The 21,195-nt window shown below is 59.9% G+C and overlaps 1 protein-coding gene across 1 annotated transcript in view; it reads right to left on the bottom strand.

The window, feature by feature from the left end:
- Nucleotides 1-3,721: 3,721 nt before the first annotated feature.
- The window catches only part of ZNF516 (zinc finger protein 516), a 44,882-nt gene continuing 27,408 nt past the window's right edge, over nucleotides 3,722-21,195 (bottom strand). The window contains 5 exon segments of the mRNA XM_036246028.1: nucleotides 3,722-4,590; nucleotides 9,869-9,936; nucleotides 10,727-10,831; nucleotides 16,585-17,335; nucleotides 17,337-18,013. Of these exon segments, the coding sequence (XP_036101921.1) occupies nucleotides 4,531-4,590; nucleotides 9,869-9,936; nucleotides 10,727-10,831; nucleotides 16,585-17,335; nucleotides 17,337-18,013 (1,661 nt within the window). The 3' untranslated portion in view covers nucleotides 3,722-4,530.

A 21,195-nucleotide genomic window follows, 5' to 3' on the forward strand; every position in this document is an offset into this window, starting at 1 on the left:
CGATGTCTGGTTCTGTGGTCCATGCAAGCGACAGGCCTTCGGACAACGCCACACCGTGGAGGGTGGAGGGTGAGCTCAGTGCACTGGCCAGCGCAGCGCAGAGGGGGGCACCCAGCCCTCCAGCTTCCTCCCCGGAGCCACATGAAGTACCTACCTGGTCCCTTCTTTCTTCTGCCAGCTGAGACACAGTAACACCTTTTAAATACATTGTATCTATTTCAGTTCAAATTCTATCCGCTCACCTGAGGCCTCCAGCCCCGCTCTGCTATCAAATCAGGGACCTGTGGAAACCACAGCCCGGCCCGTGTGTCCCCAGGTTTCGACAGTTCTCGTCGGACTCAGCGTGGCAGCTGTGGGCTCGGTGTGAGGAACGAGAGAGGTGCCAGGGACAGAGACACACAGTCACCCTCCAGAAAGCATTTTTTAAGTGTGTTATCGGGGAGCCCACAGACGACCTGACCAAAGGGTCCTGGCATCCTTCTCCACGGACTGTCTTGTGACCCTCCTAACAACGCAGCTGGTGACATGAAGACCCCTGTCCCTCTGGCTGGCATTCAGCCCCCAAAAATAAAAACCCACAGACCACGACAGGCTGTCCAAGGGTTTCAGCCCCCCCTACAGTAGGGGAAAAAGGTCTAACAAATCTCAAGAACTCCAAGATGTTTTTATTGATTTCAAATTCCAATAGAATGAATATGTTTTATCTAAATATTTTATCACACAACTGAAACATGGATTTTCTTTTTTTCAGAAATAGAGTTAAATACATCAATCTAGTTACAAATTCTAATATAAAGAGTACAAAATATAATGTTATAAATTGTATTTTAAAAAAGAAATACAAATTCTATGGTCTTTTGCATTTTACTGCCTCAAAGTATAATTAGCAAGAGGGATGAAGAATGACGTTCTGCCCGTCCCCGCGCACAGGCCCCGGGGCTCGGCGTGGGCGGGGACCGTCCCCTGAAGCCTGCCTGTCACTGTTTCCTGTCTTTGCTCAGTGAGTTGAATGTTCTGCAGTGAGAACTCGGAAGCTAGACGCAGCGAGACAGCGCGTGTGCGCCCGACAGGTGGACGCCCGGAGGGGGAGGTCAGCGGCACAAAGGCGCGTCCCTCTCCTGCGTACATTCCTGGCACCTCTCGGGGCGGGGGTGATTGATTTCCAGAAGGAATGTGGGTCATGAGAACGCAGGAGGTTCGGGGACAGAGGGCTGCTGTCACCTCGGTGATGCAGAGGACACCGGTCCTCTGAGCTACGCTCCCTCTTGGTGGAAGACAGGACGCGCCCAGAGCCGGCACCCTCGGGAGGTGAACCCGCGCCCGCTGCCCCGACAGCCCACGAGCACGTGTGCCTGTGTGTGGCTGTTTGCAGGACACCAGGGACCCCGTGGCAGGACGGCCCCACGGGTAAAATCAACCTTCCTTCTCGGACCAGGTGGCCACGGGCTCATTTGCAGAGCTGTCACCGTAAACAACTTCTCAGGAAACCAGTGTCTCTCTTGGTTCAAAAAATAAATAACTATGGGGGGGACCCCTTAAAGCATTTAATATGTTCCAATACCAAAAAGTCAAAACCCACGTGGCCTGAAAATCATCCTGTGTCGAGCAAGGAGGAGGCTGCTCTAGGGCTGCCCAGAGCCAGGCGGGAAGGGGCTGAACAGTGGGTGCCGCCCGGGGATGCCCAGCAACCGGTGTCTTAGACAATTTCAATGTTCATTCTTCAGATTAAGGAGTGCGAGTGAGTAACCTGAAAGATTCTACAAGCTCATCGTGTGCGTGTTACTTGAATGCGCCGGGGGGTAGGAGACGTGAGCAGAGGCAGGGCCGTGCCCGGAGCCGCGGGCCGGGCCGGGACACACACGGAGAAGCTGCATGTAGACAACCAAACCCTTTATTGTCCAAGTCACATTAGACGCCAACACTGTAAAATCCTGTGAAGAATCGAGGAAACAGCAGATCGGTAGAGGTAGTAGGAAGTCTGGAACAGTCAGAAGGTGACTTACAGGAGAGATCACGCGGAAATCATCATTCGAAGAAAAGCAGATAAAAACACATTGGCTAAATAAATAAGAAAACACAAATCATATTAAATACTAGGGCAGGAGCCACAGAAAGGCGTTAACAAACCAATACAATACTGATGATCAGTGGAGGGAAGGAACACGGCCGGGCTGGAGACGGCGCACTCGGAGGGTGGCGTTCGAGGTCCCCTCCCGTCTGTTCGATTGAGTGAAAACCTGATTTCTGCAGTCTACACAGCTCACGATTATCTGCACTGGGGCACCGACCACGGGTGCGCCCTCGGCCGTGGGCCCCGGAACCACCCCTCTGCCCACCAGGCCCCCGGAGAGGAGAGGAGTCTCCCGGGAAGACACCCGCTGGGTCCCGCTGCTTCTCCAACTGAGAAGGGGCGAGACGCCTCCGCGCCACTTCGGGTACAGAATTTCTTCTAATAACTGAAACCCAGAAAGCAGACCAGGACGGGGTCTCAAGCCCGTGTTCCTAAACTGTCACCGTTCACGTTCAGCCAAGAAACGAAGAGCCAGAAAATGCAGAAATGATCGCTTTGGGGAGACTATGGAAATGATCAAACGTAAGTCCCCAGAAAGGCCTGGCGGTTGCTGCGGTGAACGGAGGAATGTATCTCGACTGTGCTGAACAACTGTACAGAACATCAGGGACAGCTGTGTGGCCGTACTCACAAGGACACCCCTAGTTGCACCGACAGGCAGGTCATTCTGGTACATTCTGGTGTAAGAGTAGCAGGAAAACAACAGAAGATTAGGGACACACACACGTGTGAGTATATGTGTGTGTACATGGATATATGTGTATATAAGATAGCCAGTTACATTGCATTGTTTCCAACTGGTGCAAAGTAACCTGAACCGTCAAGTAATTTAAATTCAGTAACAAGTAGAATCCAGAACCAAACACTAACTAATAACAATAACAACAACAACAATAATAATATAATAATAATTCAACAAATCATTAGAACAAGAAAACCACACTTTAGGGGGTGTGTGTGTGTGTGTGTGTGTGTGTGTTTAAACAAGTCTTTGCATCAGAAGCCATTTCTACAAAAACTGCGCTAACCCACCGCGGCGTGAAGTAAACGGTCGCTCTCACCAGTATTCACGGTTAAGGATAATTTTTGTACATGTAAAATTATTGCTTTTTTGAAAAATAGATTTAGCATGCTCGTTTTCATCCACTTCCTGCCTTTACAAAATTTCACAATTAAAAAAAAACCTAGTAAAGCTTTTGCAAAAACTTTCACAGAACAGTTCCGTTCAAGGCAGCAGTAACGTTCGCTAATGCATAAATCCTATGTGCAAAAGTCTGGAACTTGCAGAGATGTTACCATCACACCGAGTGTCATGGTAGCAGGAAAAGTAAAGATTTGCATCTGTGGAATAGGATTTCACTGCGTACACTGCAGGGTTTAAGATCCTGTGTCAGGGGCCGTAATGCCCACCCCAAAAATTTGCATTTGTGTGACTGAGGAAGAGGTATATAGAGCCGCCCGCCCGCACCCAGGGGCCTGGGGACCTCCACGCTCTGGGAACCAGGGTGCTTGTTCTATGGAGGACACCAGGCCCACACAGAAGACACACCTACCAGCTGGGGTGGGGCAGGGAGGGAGGGAGGGAGGGAGAGAGAGCAGAAGGTTCCAGAGCACCAGCTCCAGGTGACCAGGGCCCCTGAGTCTGCCCAGGGGCTCCCCTGCGTGCCTGAAAGGGTCCAGACAGGGAGGGCACGGTGGCCAGACTACTCGTCAGGACGGGCAGCCCTTCCTTGGTGAGCAGGTTGCAGAACGTAGCCCTGTTACGAAAGGTCCTGAGAATAAACAAAGAAGCCTGCTTTTCTTAGTGTTCAACTAGCTTTGTTCCCCAAACAGAACAGAAACATCCCCATGGCTGTGTCCCGCCGCCCATGCGCTGAGCACAGGCGTGGGGGCCACGAAAGGGAAAATGGGGATGCCAAGGGCTCCCCAGGGGCGGCGACCCAGCTGTGGCCCTCCGCCCCCGTCCCCCCCACGCCTGGTTCCCACAGCACCGCATGCCACCTCCTTCCCGTCTCCTTCACAACTTAAATACCCACTAAGACAGGAGAGGCCGCAGTAGTAACACTGTCAAGCTCAGCCCCACCTCCGACATCCCACCGCCGCCGCCAGTCCTGCGCACGCGGCTGCGCTGGGTCCCGCGCACACGAGAAGCTCTTCTCCAGTGTCTCCAACTCGTCTTGAGCAGCAGGGACGGGGCCCCCCGGCGAGACTGCAGTCCGCGAGCACAGGGGCGCGGACGGGCATCTGCGTGGGGTCCAGAGCTGGGCCGCTCCCTCGACTTCTAAACGTCTGAGCGGAGAGGCCTCGCCCGGCGGCTTCGGAGCCAGAGCAGGTCCAGGACGGAGGTGTCGGGCGGGCAGGGCTCCGTGTCCTCACACGGGTGGTCGGGTCTCGGACGGGAGTCTCTGGGGACCGCGGATGGCTGTCACAGGGCACCGGGCTTCGCTGCAAACGTGTCTCTAGGTTCCCTTTCGGAGAGGCACTGTCTGGACGGTATCGGGGTTAGAACGGTCTCGTCCCTGGAGGGAAAGAGGAGACAACGGAAAAGCTCATTTCTGCCTTTTGGTTTCCGAGTGCCTATTTCCTATGAATGTTCTTATCAGCACGCAAGGACACAAGGACCTTCACGGAGTGCCGGTCGGGTAGCCAAGGCCCCGATGTTAGCTGTAGCCCCTGCACACGAGCTGGACCTACTTTAGAGGTAGGTACCCTCCCGCCTTCCCCCAAGCTTCAGACAATCACCCCCGGTGACTCCAAGGACAGTGCCCCCGTGAGAACAGAAAATAACGCATCTGCACCAGTCTGGAGGGGAGGCAACCTCGTAGCAAGACTGGGGGGCTCAGAAAAGCGGGGCTGTAGGACCCCGCAGGCTCCTTGGGGGATGGGCTCTGGAGCCAGGCGGGCTGTGGGCGGAGCAAAGGAAACCACCCTCACATAGCCTGTCTGAACCCCAGCAACGTGCCCGACTTCCAGGACGAATCACCACGAGCAGACACAGAGGGGCCTTGCCAAGCCGGGTGGATTGCAAGATGCAAACGAGAATGAAGGTGAGCCCACAGCTTCTCGGGAACCCGCGTGGCGGCATCTGAGGCGTTGCTGTGGGACAGCGGAGTCTGCAAGCTAGGGACAGAGCAGCAGGTGAGCTTAACCTGACTCAGCTGCATTATTCACCTTCAGCTGAAGGCTGATGAAGGGAAACTGACCACTCGAAATGAACACGCACCCAATAGAGCCTCCTGCAAAATCCTAGCCCTTTCCAGCTAAGCCGACAGGGGCCCCAGAAACGGCGAGAGGGGGTCTGGCTGACATAACAAATTAAGTGCTTCTCTCTCGCTAACAGTCTCTGGAGACACCTATTCCAAATCGCCCTGCATCCGTGACAGCTACAGACGGTCCCGTCGACACCTGGAGCATGTCAGGATGATGGTCCCGGCACTGTGCGGGGCGGGGAGGGTGCGCACAGCGGCTGTCGGAGGGGTGACGGTGAGGATGAGGGGGGACTCCTCCAGAGACGTGAGGGGCTGGTCACGTCCCTGCGTGAGGGGCTGGTCACGTCCCGCCCCGGAGGGACCCGCGGGAACAAGACTTGCTCTCACTTGCTATGGACACAGTCACGGAGGGAACAGCCTCTGTCTGCCCAGAGGAGAGTGGGAGTCACTGTTCCTCGTCGGGTGACTCACCGTGAACATCCCTCTGGTAACTACAGGGGGGCCAAAGTAGGTTGACAGCTGTTCGTCTGGAGAATGATCCGTAACTGATCAATCGTGACACAAGAACCCTACGTAGGGGCGGACCTGCTGGGGTTTCCAGGAAGTGGGCGCAGAACATGCGTGAGCACATGGGATGTGTGTACATGCCATGTACACCACACAGGGGACAGCCAGGATCCCCTGGGAGTCCTCATCCTTAGAGCCGAAAACACAGGGCAGGGCGAGACTTGAGACCCACGAGGGACGGGTGTTTCCCACTGCAGGGCTCGGGAAGTGCCACAAACTTTTTATTTTATTTTTTTAGGAAAACTACAAAATCCAGGTAACCGGAATAACAAGGTTGTTCAATTCAGTCCCCAAACCTAGAGGCACAGGTGCCGTTTCTCTTTACAGCTGGAGGGAGGTGTTGGCATCTCCACATCCGACGCGTTGAGACCGACCTTTTACCACTGAACCCAGCGGCCCTCCGGGGTTTTTAAGAAACGGATGAAATTCACCAGAGAGATCGGGCAGAGGGGGACAGGCAGCCGGGACGCAGGAATCACAAAGGCAGGAACAGAGAGGACGCAGGGTATTCTGAGCACACACACAGTTTTGTTTTGTTTTTCTTCCTCAAAGTGTCCTCAGAAAACAAGAACACCTGGCATTTCTGATGTGCAGCTGGGTGAGCTCTGGGCTTTGCAGTGTTTCTGGAAGAAGCAGCGTCCTCGGCGGCGTCCTACTGTTCCAGGGGTGGACACCGACTTCTGGACTTCACGAGGTCTGCTCTTCCCTCTGTCTGTGTAAGGAGGGACCTGTCTGTGCTCACCCGAGCGGCCGACAGCATGCCCTTGTCCCCCCGACACACAGGGACCCCTCCGCCTCCAGAGGGTGGTCAGCCTTCAGAACAAGGTCCCCAGGAGGACACAGAGTGTGATGCTCCCTGATGACACCTTACTGACCACGGCCCGGGCAGGGAAGCCAGAGGCAGGAGGTCGGGTCACGGGGGCCACCTTGATGACTCCCCAGTGACAGCCGTGACCTTGGGTAGCACGTGCTTCTCAGAGAGAAACGGATCGTGTGCTTCAAGATGTTCCTTTGGTTTAATGAAGACGAAAAGTGCGAGACAAAGGAGCTGGATTCTGAAGATGGACCCGAGCTGAGAATCTAACGGCGACACAGCAGGACGGTGCACACGTCCGAGTCCTCCGGGACCTGCGTGGGTCCTCGGCCGCAAGGGGATGAGCCACGGCCAGGAGCCAGACAGACTGGTTGCTGCTGACGTCTCATTTCCTGTTCTTCCGAGGAGTGGAATTATTTCTCCAGCTTAACTGTTTAAAACTGGCACTTAGAATAATGAGAAATAAACTACTAATCAGTCTTTAAATTTTGGCCAAGAATCTAAACAAATCAAAACTCCAGTTTTTGTATTTCAGCAAAAAGCCGTCTGGTCTTTTCAATCCCCAAACCAGGGGGTTGGGGAGAGAGAGGGTTACTTTTTCTGGGTTTTAAATTTTTTAATTTCTCATGTTTCACAACCATATAATGGAAAGAACATTACCCCACAATACTAAAGAAAAGCCTTCGAGTTATTTTTCTTTTTACACCCATAGGACAAGGATGCCCACGTCCCAGCCTATTTTTCACATGTTCTTCCTAACGACTATTGACAATTACTAGAAACTAATCGTGCCACACACACGACACAGCGCCCTCGGAGACGCTGGGCGCAGGCTGCTCCTCCCCCCGGAACGGCGCTGGGCCTCTTGCTGCCTCTGTGAGCAGAATTATCGTCAAAACAGGGCAGAGACATGTGCACCTGACACAGAGAACTGGAGGGACTGTCCCCACAGCTCCCCCCGGCCCTCGGTGAACACACACACCAAGCACAGGAACCAGGGCCTGTGCCCCCCCAGCTCCTGTCCCACCTCGGACCCCACACAGCCGTCCAGAGCCTGGGTTCCGGGACCCCCGCCGGGTCCCAGCACCCGCTGACCTTCAAAACCATGGAGGCCGGAAACATATCTACCTCGTCTCCCCAACATCCCGACTGCCACCCCAATATTACAGAGCCTGGCGCATCCCAGGTGCTCAAGAAATGCTATTAACGAACGAATAAATGATTATTGTAAAACTGATTCCCAAATACCGTTCCAGCGACACAACCTAGCACCTAGCGTGTGCCTGTAACAGCCCATCAGCGTCAGTGGCCGTCAAATAATTTCTGCAGGGACACACAGCTTTGTGTAATTTAAGTTTAAAACGAAGCCCACGAGCCACAGCTTCCGAAGCAAACAGGAGAAGAATCCGACTTGAATACTAATCAGTTAACGTGGCAAAGCGCACGGAAAAGAGAGACAACCTGGCCGAGCGGGACGGAGTCCCGTCCTGGACAGAAACAGCCAGAGACGGTCTCCGAATCCACGCGTCCCTGCACGGAACCCCGCAGTCGCAGTGACGGTGACCCACGAGCGCCACAGCGTGAGAAAGACCAGGTTCCACCTCTGCCTGGCGCCGGCGTCTGGCTCCGTTCTCCCGGCGGACATCCGATTCCGAGTGTGTCGAGGGAAACAGAAGTGGAAACACCGCGGTGAACCAGGGAGCGCGTGACGATGGAGCAGGTCCGCCCGGCGCTGTGCCTGCGAGCCAGGCGCTGAGCAAGAGAGCGGCCCGTCGGGAGGGGCGTCTGCAGCCAGCCCGGCGTTCCCGTCACCGGTTGAGCGACCGCTGTCCTGACACGGAAGAGGACAGCCGACCGCCGAGGCCTTCCGTCCAGTGTCAGAGTCACCACACACGGAAACGGAGAGGTTGGCTGGAAACCAGTGTGAGCCGGCGACACTCGGTCACGGACACAAACACTCTCCTCTGGCCCGGCCCAGGCCCAGGAGCACGGTCAGCGCTCCCAGCACCACGACAAGCAGCAGAGGTGGTTTCACCCGGTCTGGGTGGCTGGCTGCACGGAGCTGCTCCTCCCACGACCGCGGCACCATGGAGAGGCTTCCGCAGGATCAACACGCGGCAAGTACACTGGCGTGTGCTCCCGGAGACTCGCTGAGCCACTCGGATCTGCCCGGCGCTCCTGCCCGTCCAACGTGCGTGGAGAAGCCACGTCCCAGGCGCCCCTGGACTGCCTCATGGTGTGACCTCGGTACGTCCTTCCCCAACCACGGCACGACCTTGCCGAGACGCGTCCCACAGACGCACCAGTGACGTGTCACGGGGGATGCCCTCTCTTAGAAAGGGTCGCGCTTCGAGCTGAGGTCGCGCGTTTGGAAGTCTTCTAAGTCAGCGTTCCGCGGCTGGGCTTTATTTCGTGCGTCGTCCCGGCATCCTGAAATAACTACCCGACGTTCTACACCAGGGGTTTTGCTAAGGGAGCGAAGTACAGACACAGTAACGAGCAGCAAGGTGTTTCGTCGGCGCCGGGGGGGGGGGGGGGGGGACAGGCTCCGAGCAGCAAGGGAATTCTAAAAACGCAGTAAAAGAGCAAGGTCCTGACCAGCTAACGTCCGCCCTGGGGCAGGCCGGTCACTCATTCACAGGAGGTCCTCGTGGAGGTCACGCCACCTCTTGCCTTTCTCTTCAGTGAGCCCACGAGAAATGCCTGAGGTCCCTGACACCCCAACCCCCTCCTCGTCAAGGAGAGCGATCCCTCCGATGGTCACGTTTTCCAGGACGGACACCCTGACGCTGCCTCTCCACCTAACGGGGCGTGAGGGCTACCTGGTGGCGACACACCCACGGGAGCGACCACAGTGAGAGCCAGGGGGCTCTGCTACACAGAACACGCCTGTGGGAGAGCCAGAGGGGCTGGGACACTCTGTGGGGGCAAGAGGGAGGGAGAGAGCTGAGACCACGCGCTCTCCGCCCAGGGGGCTCGAGGGCCCGCCGAGGACGAGGACGTGCATCCCCCATGACCCCATCAGACTGGACCGAGAGCGGCCGGGTGACCCTCCGGTCTCCAGTCCCCGTGGCTGGGCTGTCCTGCAGGCCTGGGCTCCGGTCCAAGCCCGTGAAGATGTCTGTCTGTCCGGCGAGAGCCCCATGGCTCCCAGTCCCACCACCTGCTACCACCCAATCCTCCCGTCACGCCCGTCGGAAGACCTACTTGTTTGGGGGCGTCCGCGGAGGCGGCGTGGACGTCAGCACCTCGGAGGCCGTTGGACTCAAACACCACTGTGGGAACAAGGGCGCGTCAGCGGGCGGGCAGGAGCTCCCCAGACGCCCCGCGGCCAGGGCCATGACCGATGAAGCACGTTCACAGAAAAGGGACACGGTGCCCGTGGCGGGAAAGTGCCACCTGCCGCCACACTCGCTGTGAGAGGCGGCGACGAGGCTGCCTGGGGCCACTGCCCTTGTTAACTCCGCGCGGCGGCCGCCGTCACTGACGACACTCGTTAGCAGCCTGTGGGAAGGGACCCTCCTCCCGCATCACTTACCAGTTGGCCCCTGTCATTTCGCATCAGACTGGCTGACGCGTGACCCTTCACACTTTCCGAGAACGACCCTCCAGCCCCCCCTCTCCCCGTGGGTCACACGCTCTCGGCCCGACACGGGCTCAGGGCAGCCTGTTCCTAAGAGGCCGGGGTCCGAGACCCTCCGGGGCGTCTCCGAAGGGACCGGGCCACAGCACAGGGCCGAGGGGGCCCAGCCACGTCACGGAAGTGGCTTTGATTCTCCTGGGCGGCACAGCTCATTTGCATATTCATTTCAGAGGCATCTACTTGCTCTCTTATTAAAACGGAACATTTGCGAACAGGCTTATGTCAGATGAGACCACACGGCACTTGATGCGGAGGGAAAACCATGTGGTGCCGCCTGGGAGGGCCCGGCGTGTGGTCACTGAAGGGGACGCGTCACCCTCACCCCGCGGGGCCTGGGCGTCCAGGCCACAGGGGAGGAACCCCCCGAGGAGCCGGTGCCCGGCAGGACGAGGACGGCAGGGGGCGGAGGCGGGCGGGCGTACCTGAGTGGGCCCGCATGTGTGCCCGCAGCTGGCCGGGCTGGTGGAAGCACTTCCCACACTCCACGCAGACGAAGTCTCCTTGGCGGGCCTGCGTCCGGAGCGTCCCTGGGTGGCGGTGGCCAAGGGGTGCAGAAGGGGGAGGGGAGAGGAAACCATCATTAGTCTGTCTGACGCGCCCTGATGGAGCCACCTCAGGGCCCGGCGGCACCGTCAGCCCCCCTCCCGGCTCTGCTGACAGCCAGGCACAGGAGGCCCCAGCGAGCAGGAATTACAGGGAACTGAAGCCTCTCCCGCGACGAGCCCGCACGAAGGCTGTCAGGTGTGCGGGGCTGAGCGGCGGGACCCTCGCCAGCCTTCCCGGCGTCTGTCAGTGACACACAGGAGGGTCGGTGGCACCGCGTGGCCAGACCGGGGACAGGGCCTCCCCATGCCGGGCCGCACGGGCCCAGCCACCCACAGCCCTCCCACGGGGCCCTGACCTGTGCGCCCGTGCTGTCCCCACGGGGCCACGGGGGACGCCTGGGAATGAGCCCGGCCCGAAGCAATGGCCTCGCTCCCCTCTGATCCCAACGGACGCCCAGGTGCGCTCGGAGGAGGAGGCAGCCACACGGCGGCCCAGTGCCTCGCCTGCGGTGTCTCTCCAGAGAAAAGGCTGATGCCACGGAACCGTAGCGGCAGAGAGCGCCCCCTGGGCTCCGCGGTGACTGGACTCCACGGGAAAGCGACACCAGACGGCTATCGAGAAGGTGTCGGCCCGAAGAGGCTCAGGTGACGCTCAGCGAGCTGTTTGCGGCCCGGGTCTGGCATCTGAGTGTGGAGGGGCCTCGGTCAAATCAGCTGAACCCGAGTCCTGACCCCCGATTCCGACGGCTCACAGATAACGACAAGGCAGAACTGTGACTGCGCAGGTGGCGTCTGGGGAAGAGTAAGCCAGGCCACGCGCACACGCCAGGCAGGACTCGTCTCGCTCCTCACGGGACAAGTCCCGAAAGGCGCCTCGGAGACACGGAGAACCTGCCCGAGGTTCAGGGATCGGAGAGAGCGAGACACGTTTTAACCAGCACTCATCCCGTCACCCACGGAAAACCACGCACGAATGTGGGCAAGGTGCCCGCACATGGCGAAACGTGAAGATCGTGTCTCGGCAACGTCAGCTGCCACCAGGGCTCCCCGTTCCGGGTTTCACCAAGCGCGTGGGTGCAGAGACGGCTCAGGGGCTGCTCCCGCCGACCGAGGCGTCCTGGGCCCCAGAGGGGCTGCAGCCCAGAGGGGCCACACGCCAGCTTTGTGCAGAGCAAAGTGCGTCCTTCAGAAACACTTTCCTCCTTTATACGGGTCCAGGGAGCTCTCGGCTGGACAAGCACTCTGTCCCCGTCCTTCCCGCCACCCAGGGGCCCATGGAAACCGCCTGACAGTCCCCGTGGTCCTTCCCGCCACCCAGGGGCTCCCATGGAAACCGCCTGACAGTCCCCGTGGTCCTTCCCACCACCCAGGGGCTCCCATGGAAACCGCCTGACAGTCCCCGTGGTCCTTCCCGCCACCCAGGGGCTCCCATGGAAACCGCCTGACAGTCCCCGTGGCTGTCTGGTTTTCCCCGGCACCATCGGACGGCATGGAGTGCAGTCTACGTCCACCCGCTGACGGTGCCACCAGCACGGCACTGTGTCTGACGTCACCTACAAGCACGAGTCACGATGCCTCTTCTGAGGAAATCTCATAGTGGGCTACTTCCTGTCCCAACTACTCTCTCCTCGCCGTTCTGCCTGCCTCAATCAGGTGTGCATCAGCACGCACGCGCGCACACACGCACGCACACACACACACGCACACGCTTCCCCACGCATTCTGCCACATCATTTTCGCTTTACTTTTTAAAGAACAGACACTTGCCCTTTTGGGTCAATAATATTATGCTCAAGCTACTGCAAAATTCTGAGCTAATCAAAAAGGTTATAAACCTCGTTTGAATTGAAGGCCACCCGGCGAGCAGCCGTTCTGCCTGTGACGCAGAAACCCAAGGCGGGTGTACGAAGCGGGCTCGGAGGTGAGGGATGGCGGCCCGGCCAGTCTTCCGGGGACATGTCAAGCTCTCACGCTTGAAAAGCTTCTGCAAAGAGTTCGAAAAGACTCAGACAAAGGAAGTCCAATCTCCACGTCCTCCTGTGACGGTGTCGCTGGTGTGAGTGATTATTTTTAAGTCCCGATGAGACAGACCTCACCCGGTACCCGCCCAGCATCATCCCCCTCTGCTCTCTCTCGTTTCTGATTCCGAAGCCCGCGGCACCGTGCACTGCGGGCCACACGCCGGAACACAGACGACGTGCCGCGTTCTTCCTGTCCCCCAACGAAGCGCGTCACGTTCGCCTTCCACGCCGTGCACTGACGGCGAAAACCCTTCCTGCTTCTCGTCCCACAGGGCTCGTCGGCGAGCCCAGGGGAAGGGACAAGCTCCGTCCACGCAGCTCCTTCCTCTTTCAGAGAAATTTCCAGACCACGCATTTCTTCGCAAACGTCTCTCGGTCAAAGCACGTGTGGGAACAGGTCTGAGACCTGTCTTCACTTCGGAAAGCACCTGACGTCTCCCAGACACCTGGGAGCAGCACCCTCCGTGCAAACGACACAGCACAGAACCCCCCCTGCAGCCCCACACCTGCGTCCCAGCCACAAGGAGGGAAGAAACGACCTCCTCTGGGGAACCCTCCCCGCACAGCTCTTCCCATCCAGCTGCACACGAAGGGGCGACCTTCACGCCACAGATGACGACCACGAGGAGACACAGAGCGAACGCGTCAGACGACAAAACGAGAAAATGCCGACAGACTCGGGGAATCAAGTCCACAAGGCGATTTGGACGAGAGATGGAGGAGGGGAGCATCCGGATTCAGAGTGCAAAGGTCAGCTGGCCACGGGGCCAAGGAGGAGGGGGCCGGCCACGGGGCCGGGGGGGGGCGGCCATGGGGGAGAGGAAGGGGGGCCCGGCCCCAAGGAGAAGAGGGGGCTGGCCACGGGGGAGGAGGGGCGGCCACGGGGAGAGGAGGAGGGGCCGGCCACAGGGGAAAGCAAACCTCAGAAGGGGTGGTGACTGGTGTTCAGTGTGTTCAGTGCCATGTCCGTGACGACGCACCTGCCTCTTGAACTGCAGAGTCTCCAGCAAGGACACTGACACCCGGGTGACCTCTCGGACCACACCCGGCCTCCCAAACAAACAAGCGTCCGAACGAGAGAAAGGGGCCAACGAAGGGCCTGCAGGCAGGTGGAAACCTGCCCAGATCAGGAGTGGGGACCCAGGAGAGCGTGACAGCGCACCGTCCGGGGAAGGGCTCGGCGGGTTCCAATCGCCCCCCAGGTTGAGACCAGGACCCAAATGGAGTCCAGCAGAGAAGAGGGCCCCCCGGGGTGGCAGCCCCTCCTTGCTGGGTGTCACTCACTCTGCGTGGCCAGTCACAGGCCCGTCGACGAGGGACTAAGACGAGCTCATCCCAGTCCCTCCCTGAGCCGGGGAAGTTGTGATTCAGCAACCACACTTGTCAGTGAAGGACCAGAATGCTGAACATCCCCTGAGCAGCACCCCTCCCCCGCCCAGAGGGAAAGGAGCCGGCGGGGACCACCCAGGGAGAGAATGTGCTTGACACACAGCAGAGCACTTTCCCCTTAAGAAGATACATTTAACCTCCCTATCCAAAAAAAGAGCCTTAGGACCAATCATTGTTTAAAATTTTTAAGCAAAAGGAAAGGATGTCCGGATACTTTGTATTGCTATGTCTGTCATGAAGCTCTTGAAGAACCTTAACTTCAAGCGCACTTCTTTGGGGGGAAGGCAGTAACGCAGCAAGCAGGCTGCGGGCAGCGAGGGGGACCCCGGACCAGGGGTGGGCTCCCGAGGTGACGGTGGGTCTGTCACTGTGCTGACCTCACCTGCCTGCAGAGTAAACGCCCCACTTTCCAGTCCCTGAAAACCCTTCTGAAGGACAGAGGCACCAGGCCCAACGCTCTGCCCTGCACGTCTGTCCCAGCAAACGCCCCACACAGTTGGAAGTGGGGGCCGTCGGTGCCCCGCTCACCAACATAACTGGAACCGGAACGCCGACAGCAGGGAGCTGTGTCCCCACCAATCACGCGGCCAGGAGACGGGGCGAGAGCCTCACACAGGTCCCACAGGTCTCCCTGCATCTGCAAGCGCTCGGCACAAAGACTCTTGACCCCTCTGGGCCTCAGCTCCTTCCAGAACATTCAGGGGCAGTTCTGGCTGTGAGCAAGACCCCCGAGCTCAGCACCTTCATTCAGAACAGGAGCCGAGGGCCCAGGCCAGGGCCACACCGGACAGTCCTGAGCGTCCTCCTAGCCAAGAAACACCCTGTTTTCCTGAAGGGCAATGAACCAGGGGCGGCGCCGGTCCAACCAGGGCGGCAGCTGCCTGTGGGTGCGGGCAGGTTCCAAAGCACAGGGAAGGAGGATTCAGCTGCACCTGGCCCTCGGGTGCCCTCAGGGCGGAGTCGAGGTGTCTCTCTGCTGGCTCGACCTCCCCCACCCTGAACCCCGTCCCCAAAGGTGCTTCCAGAGCCCTGGGCATTGAGGGACCAGAAGCCAAAGGTCACGGTAAGTGGGGACCTGCTTTAGCCAAGTGCGGGTGCACCACGTCACTGCCGCCCAGGGCCGCGAGGATGCCCAGGGCGCGAAGGCAGAGACAGCTCCGCAGGGCTGGGTGGTCTGGGCTGTTCTGCACGGGAAACACTCAGGTTTCCCAGGTGCATGACGTGCAGTGAGTGACCTTCAACTTCCGATCAAGGGCACGGTGCCCAGTGGGGCACGGGAAACCTGCTGGGAGCGGCCGGGGACTGGCGGGCAAGGAAACCACCAGGTAAGGGGGGGGCGTTTCCAGAACTCACGGGGATTCAGCCCCAAACTTCGGAGGGTGCAGGCTCGGCCCACATGCTGGCGTCCCGGGACACACACAGTCCGCCCCTCCACCCCACAACCCCGTGACGCTGACACCCGCGTGGCCGCCCAACTCGGGGGACACGGAGAAGAGGCGGAGTCTGGGTCAGCACTGCTGCGCCCCACATGGCCAGCGCCTCGGGGAACGGTGTCGCGGACACTTCTGTGTTTCGTGGCATTTCTCGCTGCTGATTATCAAATTGGCAAGTTTTACTGTACATTTCACCTCCTTTTGGTTCAATTTTCATGTACGTGCCATGTCCTCTGGCTTCGGAAGTGTTTACAGATTAAACAGCACGAGAGGGACTGTATGTAAGAAAGGTTGAAGCTTGGGGGCCTGGAACGGGCTGTTCGATTCACACTGTTTCTAATGGGAAAACGCTTCAGTGTCCAAACGGCTTTCCGGAGGGGGTGAAGTTCGAGAACCGAGGCTCCACTGTGCGGACAGACAGATCATTAAACAGATTAATTATAGACAGGTACACAGTCAGTCCTCGTTTATCGCGGCTCATCAGTCCCAAACGACCGCGATTAATGACTTTCCGCGAAGCAGGGTTCTTCCGATCAGTCGCCCCTGCCACTTCGCGCTTCGACGTCGCGGCTTCCCTCTATCGCGGTTTTTCCAAACATAGTGCATGGTAATTTGAAAATACAGCACAGTGTTTGAAAAACACGACAGAAGAAAAAACTGCGCTGGACTGAAGCCACGAAGCGCAAAGTGGCGAGGGACGACTGTACACGTAACACTGCACAGGGGACAACGAACCTCTACCGAAACCTTGTCTGACACAACACGAGGTGAAGCCACCTCACGGCCAGCACCCCCAGGGCCGCGTGGAGGAGGTGGGTGGATCCCACGGCCACGAGAGGGCCCCTGGGCCGCAGCCCGGCAGCAGGGGGCGCTGGGGTGCAGCACAGCTTACCTCTGTGCTCCAGGGCAGGGCTGCTGGCGCCCCAGCTCTGGTAGAGGGTGGCCAGGTCCTTCGGAATGTAGGTCTTAAAGATGCTGAGGACGTCCAGGTGCTTCTCGTGGCCCTCGGACACCGGCTCCGGCTTGACGGCCTGCGGGACGGGCTGGGCCTGCGGGGCCGTGTTCCCTCTGGAGCCCTGGCTGGCCTTGGAGGGGGGCTCTCGGGGAGGTAGAGGGGGGCCCCCATCGCCTTTCACGTGCAGCTGACCCTGAGGCTGAGGGCTCGATTTGGCTTTCAGTGGGTCCGGGGCACTGTGCTTATTTGGGGGACCCAGGCCGGCCCCCGCCGGGGGGCTGACATATTTGTCCCCCAGCCTGCTGGTGGCGGGGGGCTGGGAGCCCACACGGGCAATGACGGTGGTTGTGGGGGTGGCACTTCTGCTGAAACCACCACCTGCCACAGGCCCCGGTCTGGGGCCAGCCTCCAGCTTGGGCCTTGGCTGGGGCGGCTGGGCCAGGGCTCCGTGCGGCTCGGGGCTGTGGGCGGGTTTGGTCTGCCGAGGCCCCTCGGAGCCGGCCGCCCAGAGCGAGCAGGGGCCCCCGGGATGGCCCTCCCTGCTCTTCGACACACCGGCGGCCTTCGTCGGCCCACCCAGGGGCAAGGAGCTGCCCTTGGGCCCCGGCGCCCCCCCCGGAACCTGGGTGCGTGTGAACCTGGCGATGGGCAGAGGCTGGCACTCATTGCCCCCGAGGGCGGGGGGGGGGGCCCGTGCGTCCGCTCCGGACAAGGAAAACCAAGTTGTTCCTGATGCTCCTGCAGCCTTCGGGCTGCGTCCAGCGGGGGGCCATGGCGCTGCAGCTCACCCGGTGCCAGAGGCGCTTGTGCACCCAGAGGACCTCGGGGTAGTAGGTCTTGTGGCTGCAGTAGGGGCAGGGGTGCACGGCCAGCGCCGCCCGCAGCGAGGACGCCAGTTCCTTGTGGCGGGCGTCGTCCCGGGTCGACCTCTCACTGAGGTCCAGCGGGGTCAGGTCAGGGCCCGGCACCCTTTTGCTCCCCACGGAATGCTCCTTGTTGTGCAAATCGCAGGGCTCCTCTTTGGGGTGGCTGGCCGGGCTCTCGGAGGAGAGCCGCAGGGGTGCTCCTTCCAGAAAAGTCTGATCCGCGTTCAAAGGGAAGTCTGCCGTGTCCCTGGAGCCGGGGACCTCCCGCTTGGGGTGACAGGCGGGCATCTTCAAGTCCACAGAGAACCGAGGCGGCTCCGGTGCCCGGGAAGGGTCTCTGCTGTGGCGCTCGCGTGCGGACCCCGAGGCTGCCGTGTCCGCGCGGGGCCCGCCGGTGTCTGGCTCCGCCGGGTTATCTCCGAGGCTGTGGCTCTGGTCTCCATTGGGGAGCACAGTCGCAGCCACGTCTCCGGAAAAGCAGCAGCCGTGTGGCTTTGCCCCTGAGGATCAAACGTGAAACGTGCGGTTACCAACTCGCATCAGAACAGAACAAGACACACAGCACACCGGGCGCGGGCGGGCGGGCGGGCGCCCCCGGAAACAGAGCGGCCCCGCGGCTGGCGGGCTCCCCAGGGCGCAGGCAGTGCTGAGTCTGGGGCGGGGCTTCTCGGCCCTGGATCTCACTGACTGACGCGGCTGCAGAGGAGCAGTGGTCTGACACCTGAATCTACGCAGTCCCTGGTTGAGGGGTGAGGGTTCCCCCAGACACCAGGGAAACGCTTCCCTGTAGCACGCACCTCGGGGGCTCTCCGAGGGCTCAGGGCAGGCTCGCGGGTCCCCTGCGGAGCTGCGGGGTCACCCCTGCCCGTTTCAGGGAAGGACAACTCAGAGAGGCCGATACACTGCGGCCACGCCAGGCACGGCCGGAACACGCCTACTCTGCCTATGGGTCCTGGCTGCCTCAAACCACCACAGTCCACGTGGCCCGATCTCGAAAGGGTCCCCAGAACTCTCGTAAGGTCAGTGGTCAAGTCCAAAACCTCGACACCAAGGGTTTCCTAGAGGCACAAAGAAAGCGGAGAGTCAAGCCCCTCATCCCCGCCCTTCCGGGGAGACACCTGGACGTCCCCAGCTCTCCACGCCTGGAGGGCCCCGCCTGGGCCCGCGGAGACTGTCTCCTGGGGGGGCTTGGAGGACCCAACCTCGTCCCTCCCCGGTCGACGATGCAGGTGAGATCACGTCTGGGCGTGGGCGGCCCGACCTCGGAGCCCAGGGATACCGCTTCTGGGACGTCGGACTCGACTCTGCCCAAGTAGATGCACGAGACTTAAGAAAAACCCCATCTTAAACCTGCACTGGTGCCCTGGGTTTATTTAACCCCAGAAGTCAAAATTTAGAGAGTGTAAGAAATGTCCCTGCACCCCTTACACCTGCCTTCTTCCGGCCTGGGAAGAACGTTATCTGGTTCTGCCGTCGGGGCGGGGACGGGGTGATCAGGTGTTCTCTGCCGAGAAGGCCCAGTCCGGTCCGTTTTTAAACAAGGTTGCTCGGGAGATTCGAACACGCTGGTGGCATGTAGGTTTCTGTGTACAAGGAGTATACACCTCCCGAGTACCTACTTGGAGCTGGGACTCAGGAACCCCGCTCCCGTCGGAAGGGGCCCTCAGGAAAGCGCCCGGATCCCAGGCTGTCCTCAGTGCGGGGGCAGGGTCAGAGGCTCGTGTCCAACCAGCAGGCCGGCAGCGAGCCCCTCACATGCGTGTTTAAGGATTCTGTCCACGTCAACAGCTGCCTGTGTGTCGTAATCAGCAGAAGTGGAGAGGGGCTAACTCGGCGGAGGGAGTCACAGTCCTACCCCCGTGGGCTCCGGAGAGCGAACAGGGCAGGCGGGACACCCGTCTGCCGCAGGTGGGACCTGAAGCCCCAGGGATAGAGGGGGCATTCCACCCGGAACTAGAGAGAGGGACCATCTGGGCTTCGATGAGCTCAGACCCTGCTCACTGTTCAACTTCACTTTCACATTTTCAGAGCAGCGTGGGGGCTGGGCACCTGGCGTTTCCTGAAAACACACGGCTGCGTCCCCGGTGAGGCCTGTGCCGTCCGAGCGCCCTCCTGTGGGGCCGGCAAAGCACCTGCCAAGTCCCCCAGCGTCACGCTCCCCAAAAGTACCATCGAACGTCACAGCCGACTCCCAGCACCTCTGCTGGAGGCAGGGAGTGAGAGAAGGTTCCAAAGGGACAGACATCACACGGAGCCCGCCCCGGGGCCGGCTGCCTCCTGGGGGCAATGAGGAGCGGGGACCACGGACGATCGTATCAAAGCGAGCGTGACGGGAAGGCCAGGGGCCCCGTGTGCTCCTCACCGGGCAGCCGAGGTTACGGCGCCCAGGCCCCTCCTGACCGAGGGTCTCCAGGTAACAGGTCTGGTGAACTTGACCTTCGACAGCAAACTCCAAGTCAACTCAGAGCAGCACCTGGTGGCCCGCCCGCTGCTCCCCCCACCACCTCTGACGGCCGGCAGCCCCTCAACGCTGTCAGGTCCGGGCACCTGAGGGGCTGCCTCCCTGAGGCCCCAAGGGGAGCAGGACTCGGGTTCTCTGTCCCAGGTTCCTCGGCGCCATTTCCGGTTTTATTCACGAAGGCGCTTCACCTGCAGGAGGACTTCCCAAAGATCAACGCCGCCACCCCCCCCCCCCCCCGCACTGAACTCGGGCCCCCGCCCTCCTCGCAGCCGGCACGAGGGTCCCTCCCTGCACGGCCCCAGCCCCAGCCACCGTCTAGCGTTCTCGCAGGTCACGGAGCTCTGTGGACACGCAGCACCTTCGAAGCGGCACCAGCACACTGCACTGGCTCTCACAGGATGTCGGCTGGTTTTGAGCCCAGACTACGTGCTTAGGGAGATGCCTGCCCTTGGTCCTGAGCAGGAGGCTAAGGGCCACCACTGAGGACAGGGGCCCAGAACGGCCCGCAGGTCACTGCAGGCACGGGCCTTGGAGGACGCCCGGTGCTGTCCGGGTGCATGAGCCGAGCCACGGGACGCAGGCAGCACGTGTGTGCATGTCACCCCGCCACACACACATGCACACACATGCACCTGCGTGCACCATCATTTCTCCATGGCCTGCTCTGTCCTGGCCCGAATGTGTACGTGACCCGCACACGCTTTAAATTCCTCCATTTCTTTCTAAACAGGACCGACCTGGATGTGCTTTTAAACCTCAGGGCGGAATGAACATGAGTCCACGGCGGGGTGCTGGGCTCACGGTACACACACCCCGCACGCCGGGACGCTCCCAGCCCAGACGCTGGGCCGCGCGTTAGGGGCTCACGGTGTGTGCGGCCCATGAGGCGGCATCTCCAACACGAGACGCAGACGGTAATGATGGGTGCGCGGCAGGAAAGAACTCACTCCCTTTGACTCTTTATGTCTTAATGTCTTTTTTTTTTTTTTTTATCCTCACCCGAGGACATTTTTCCATTTTTTGTTCAGGTAGAGTGGGAGGGAGAGAGAGGAAGAGAGAGAGAGAGAAACATCGATGTAAAAGGGACACATCGAGTGGCCGCCACCCGCACGACCGACCAGGGCCGGGGACAAACTGCAACCCAGGTACATGCCCTTATTGGGAACCGAACCCGGGTCTCTCAGGACCGCAGGCCGACGCTCCAACCGCTGAGCCAAACCG

The sequence above is a fragment of the Molossus molossus genome, unplaced genomic scaffold (genome assembly GCF_014108415.1).
Source record: "Molossus molossus isolate mMolMol1 unplaced genomic scaffold, mMolMol1.p scaffold_m16_p_6, whole genome shotgun sequence".
In the NCBI taxonomy this organism is placed as follows: Eukaryota; Metazoa; Chordata; class Mammalia; order Chiroptera; family Molossidae; genus Molossus; species Molossus molossus.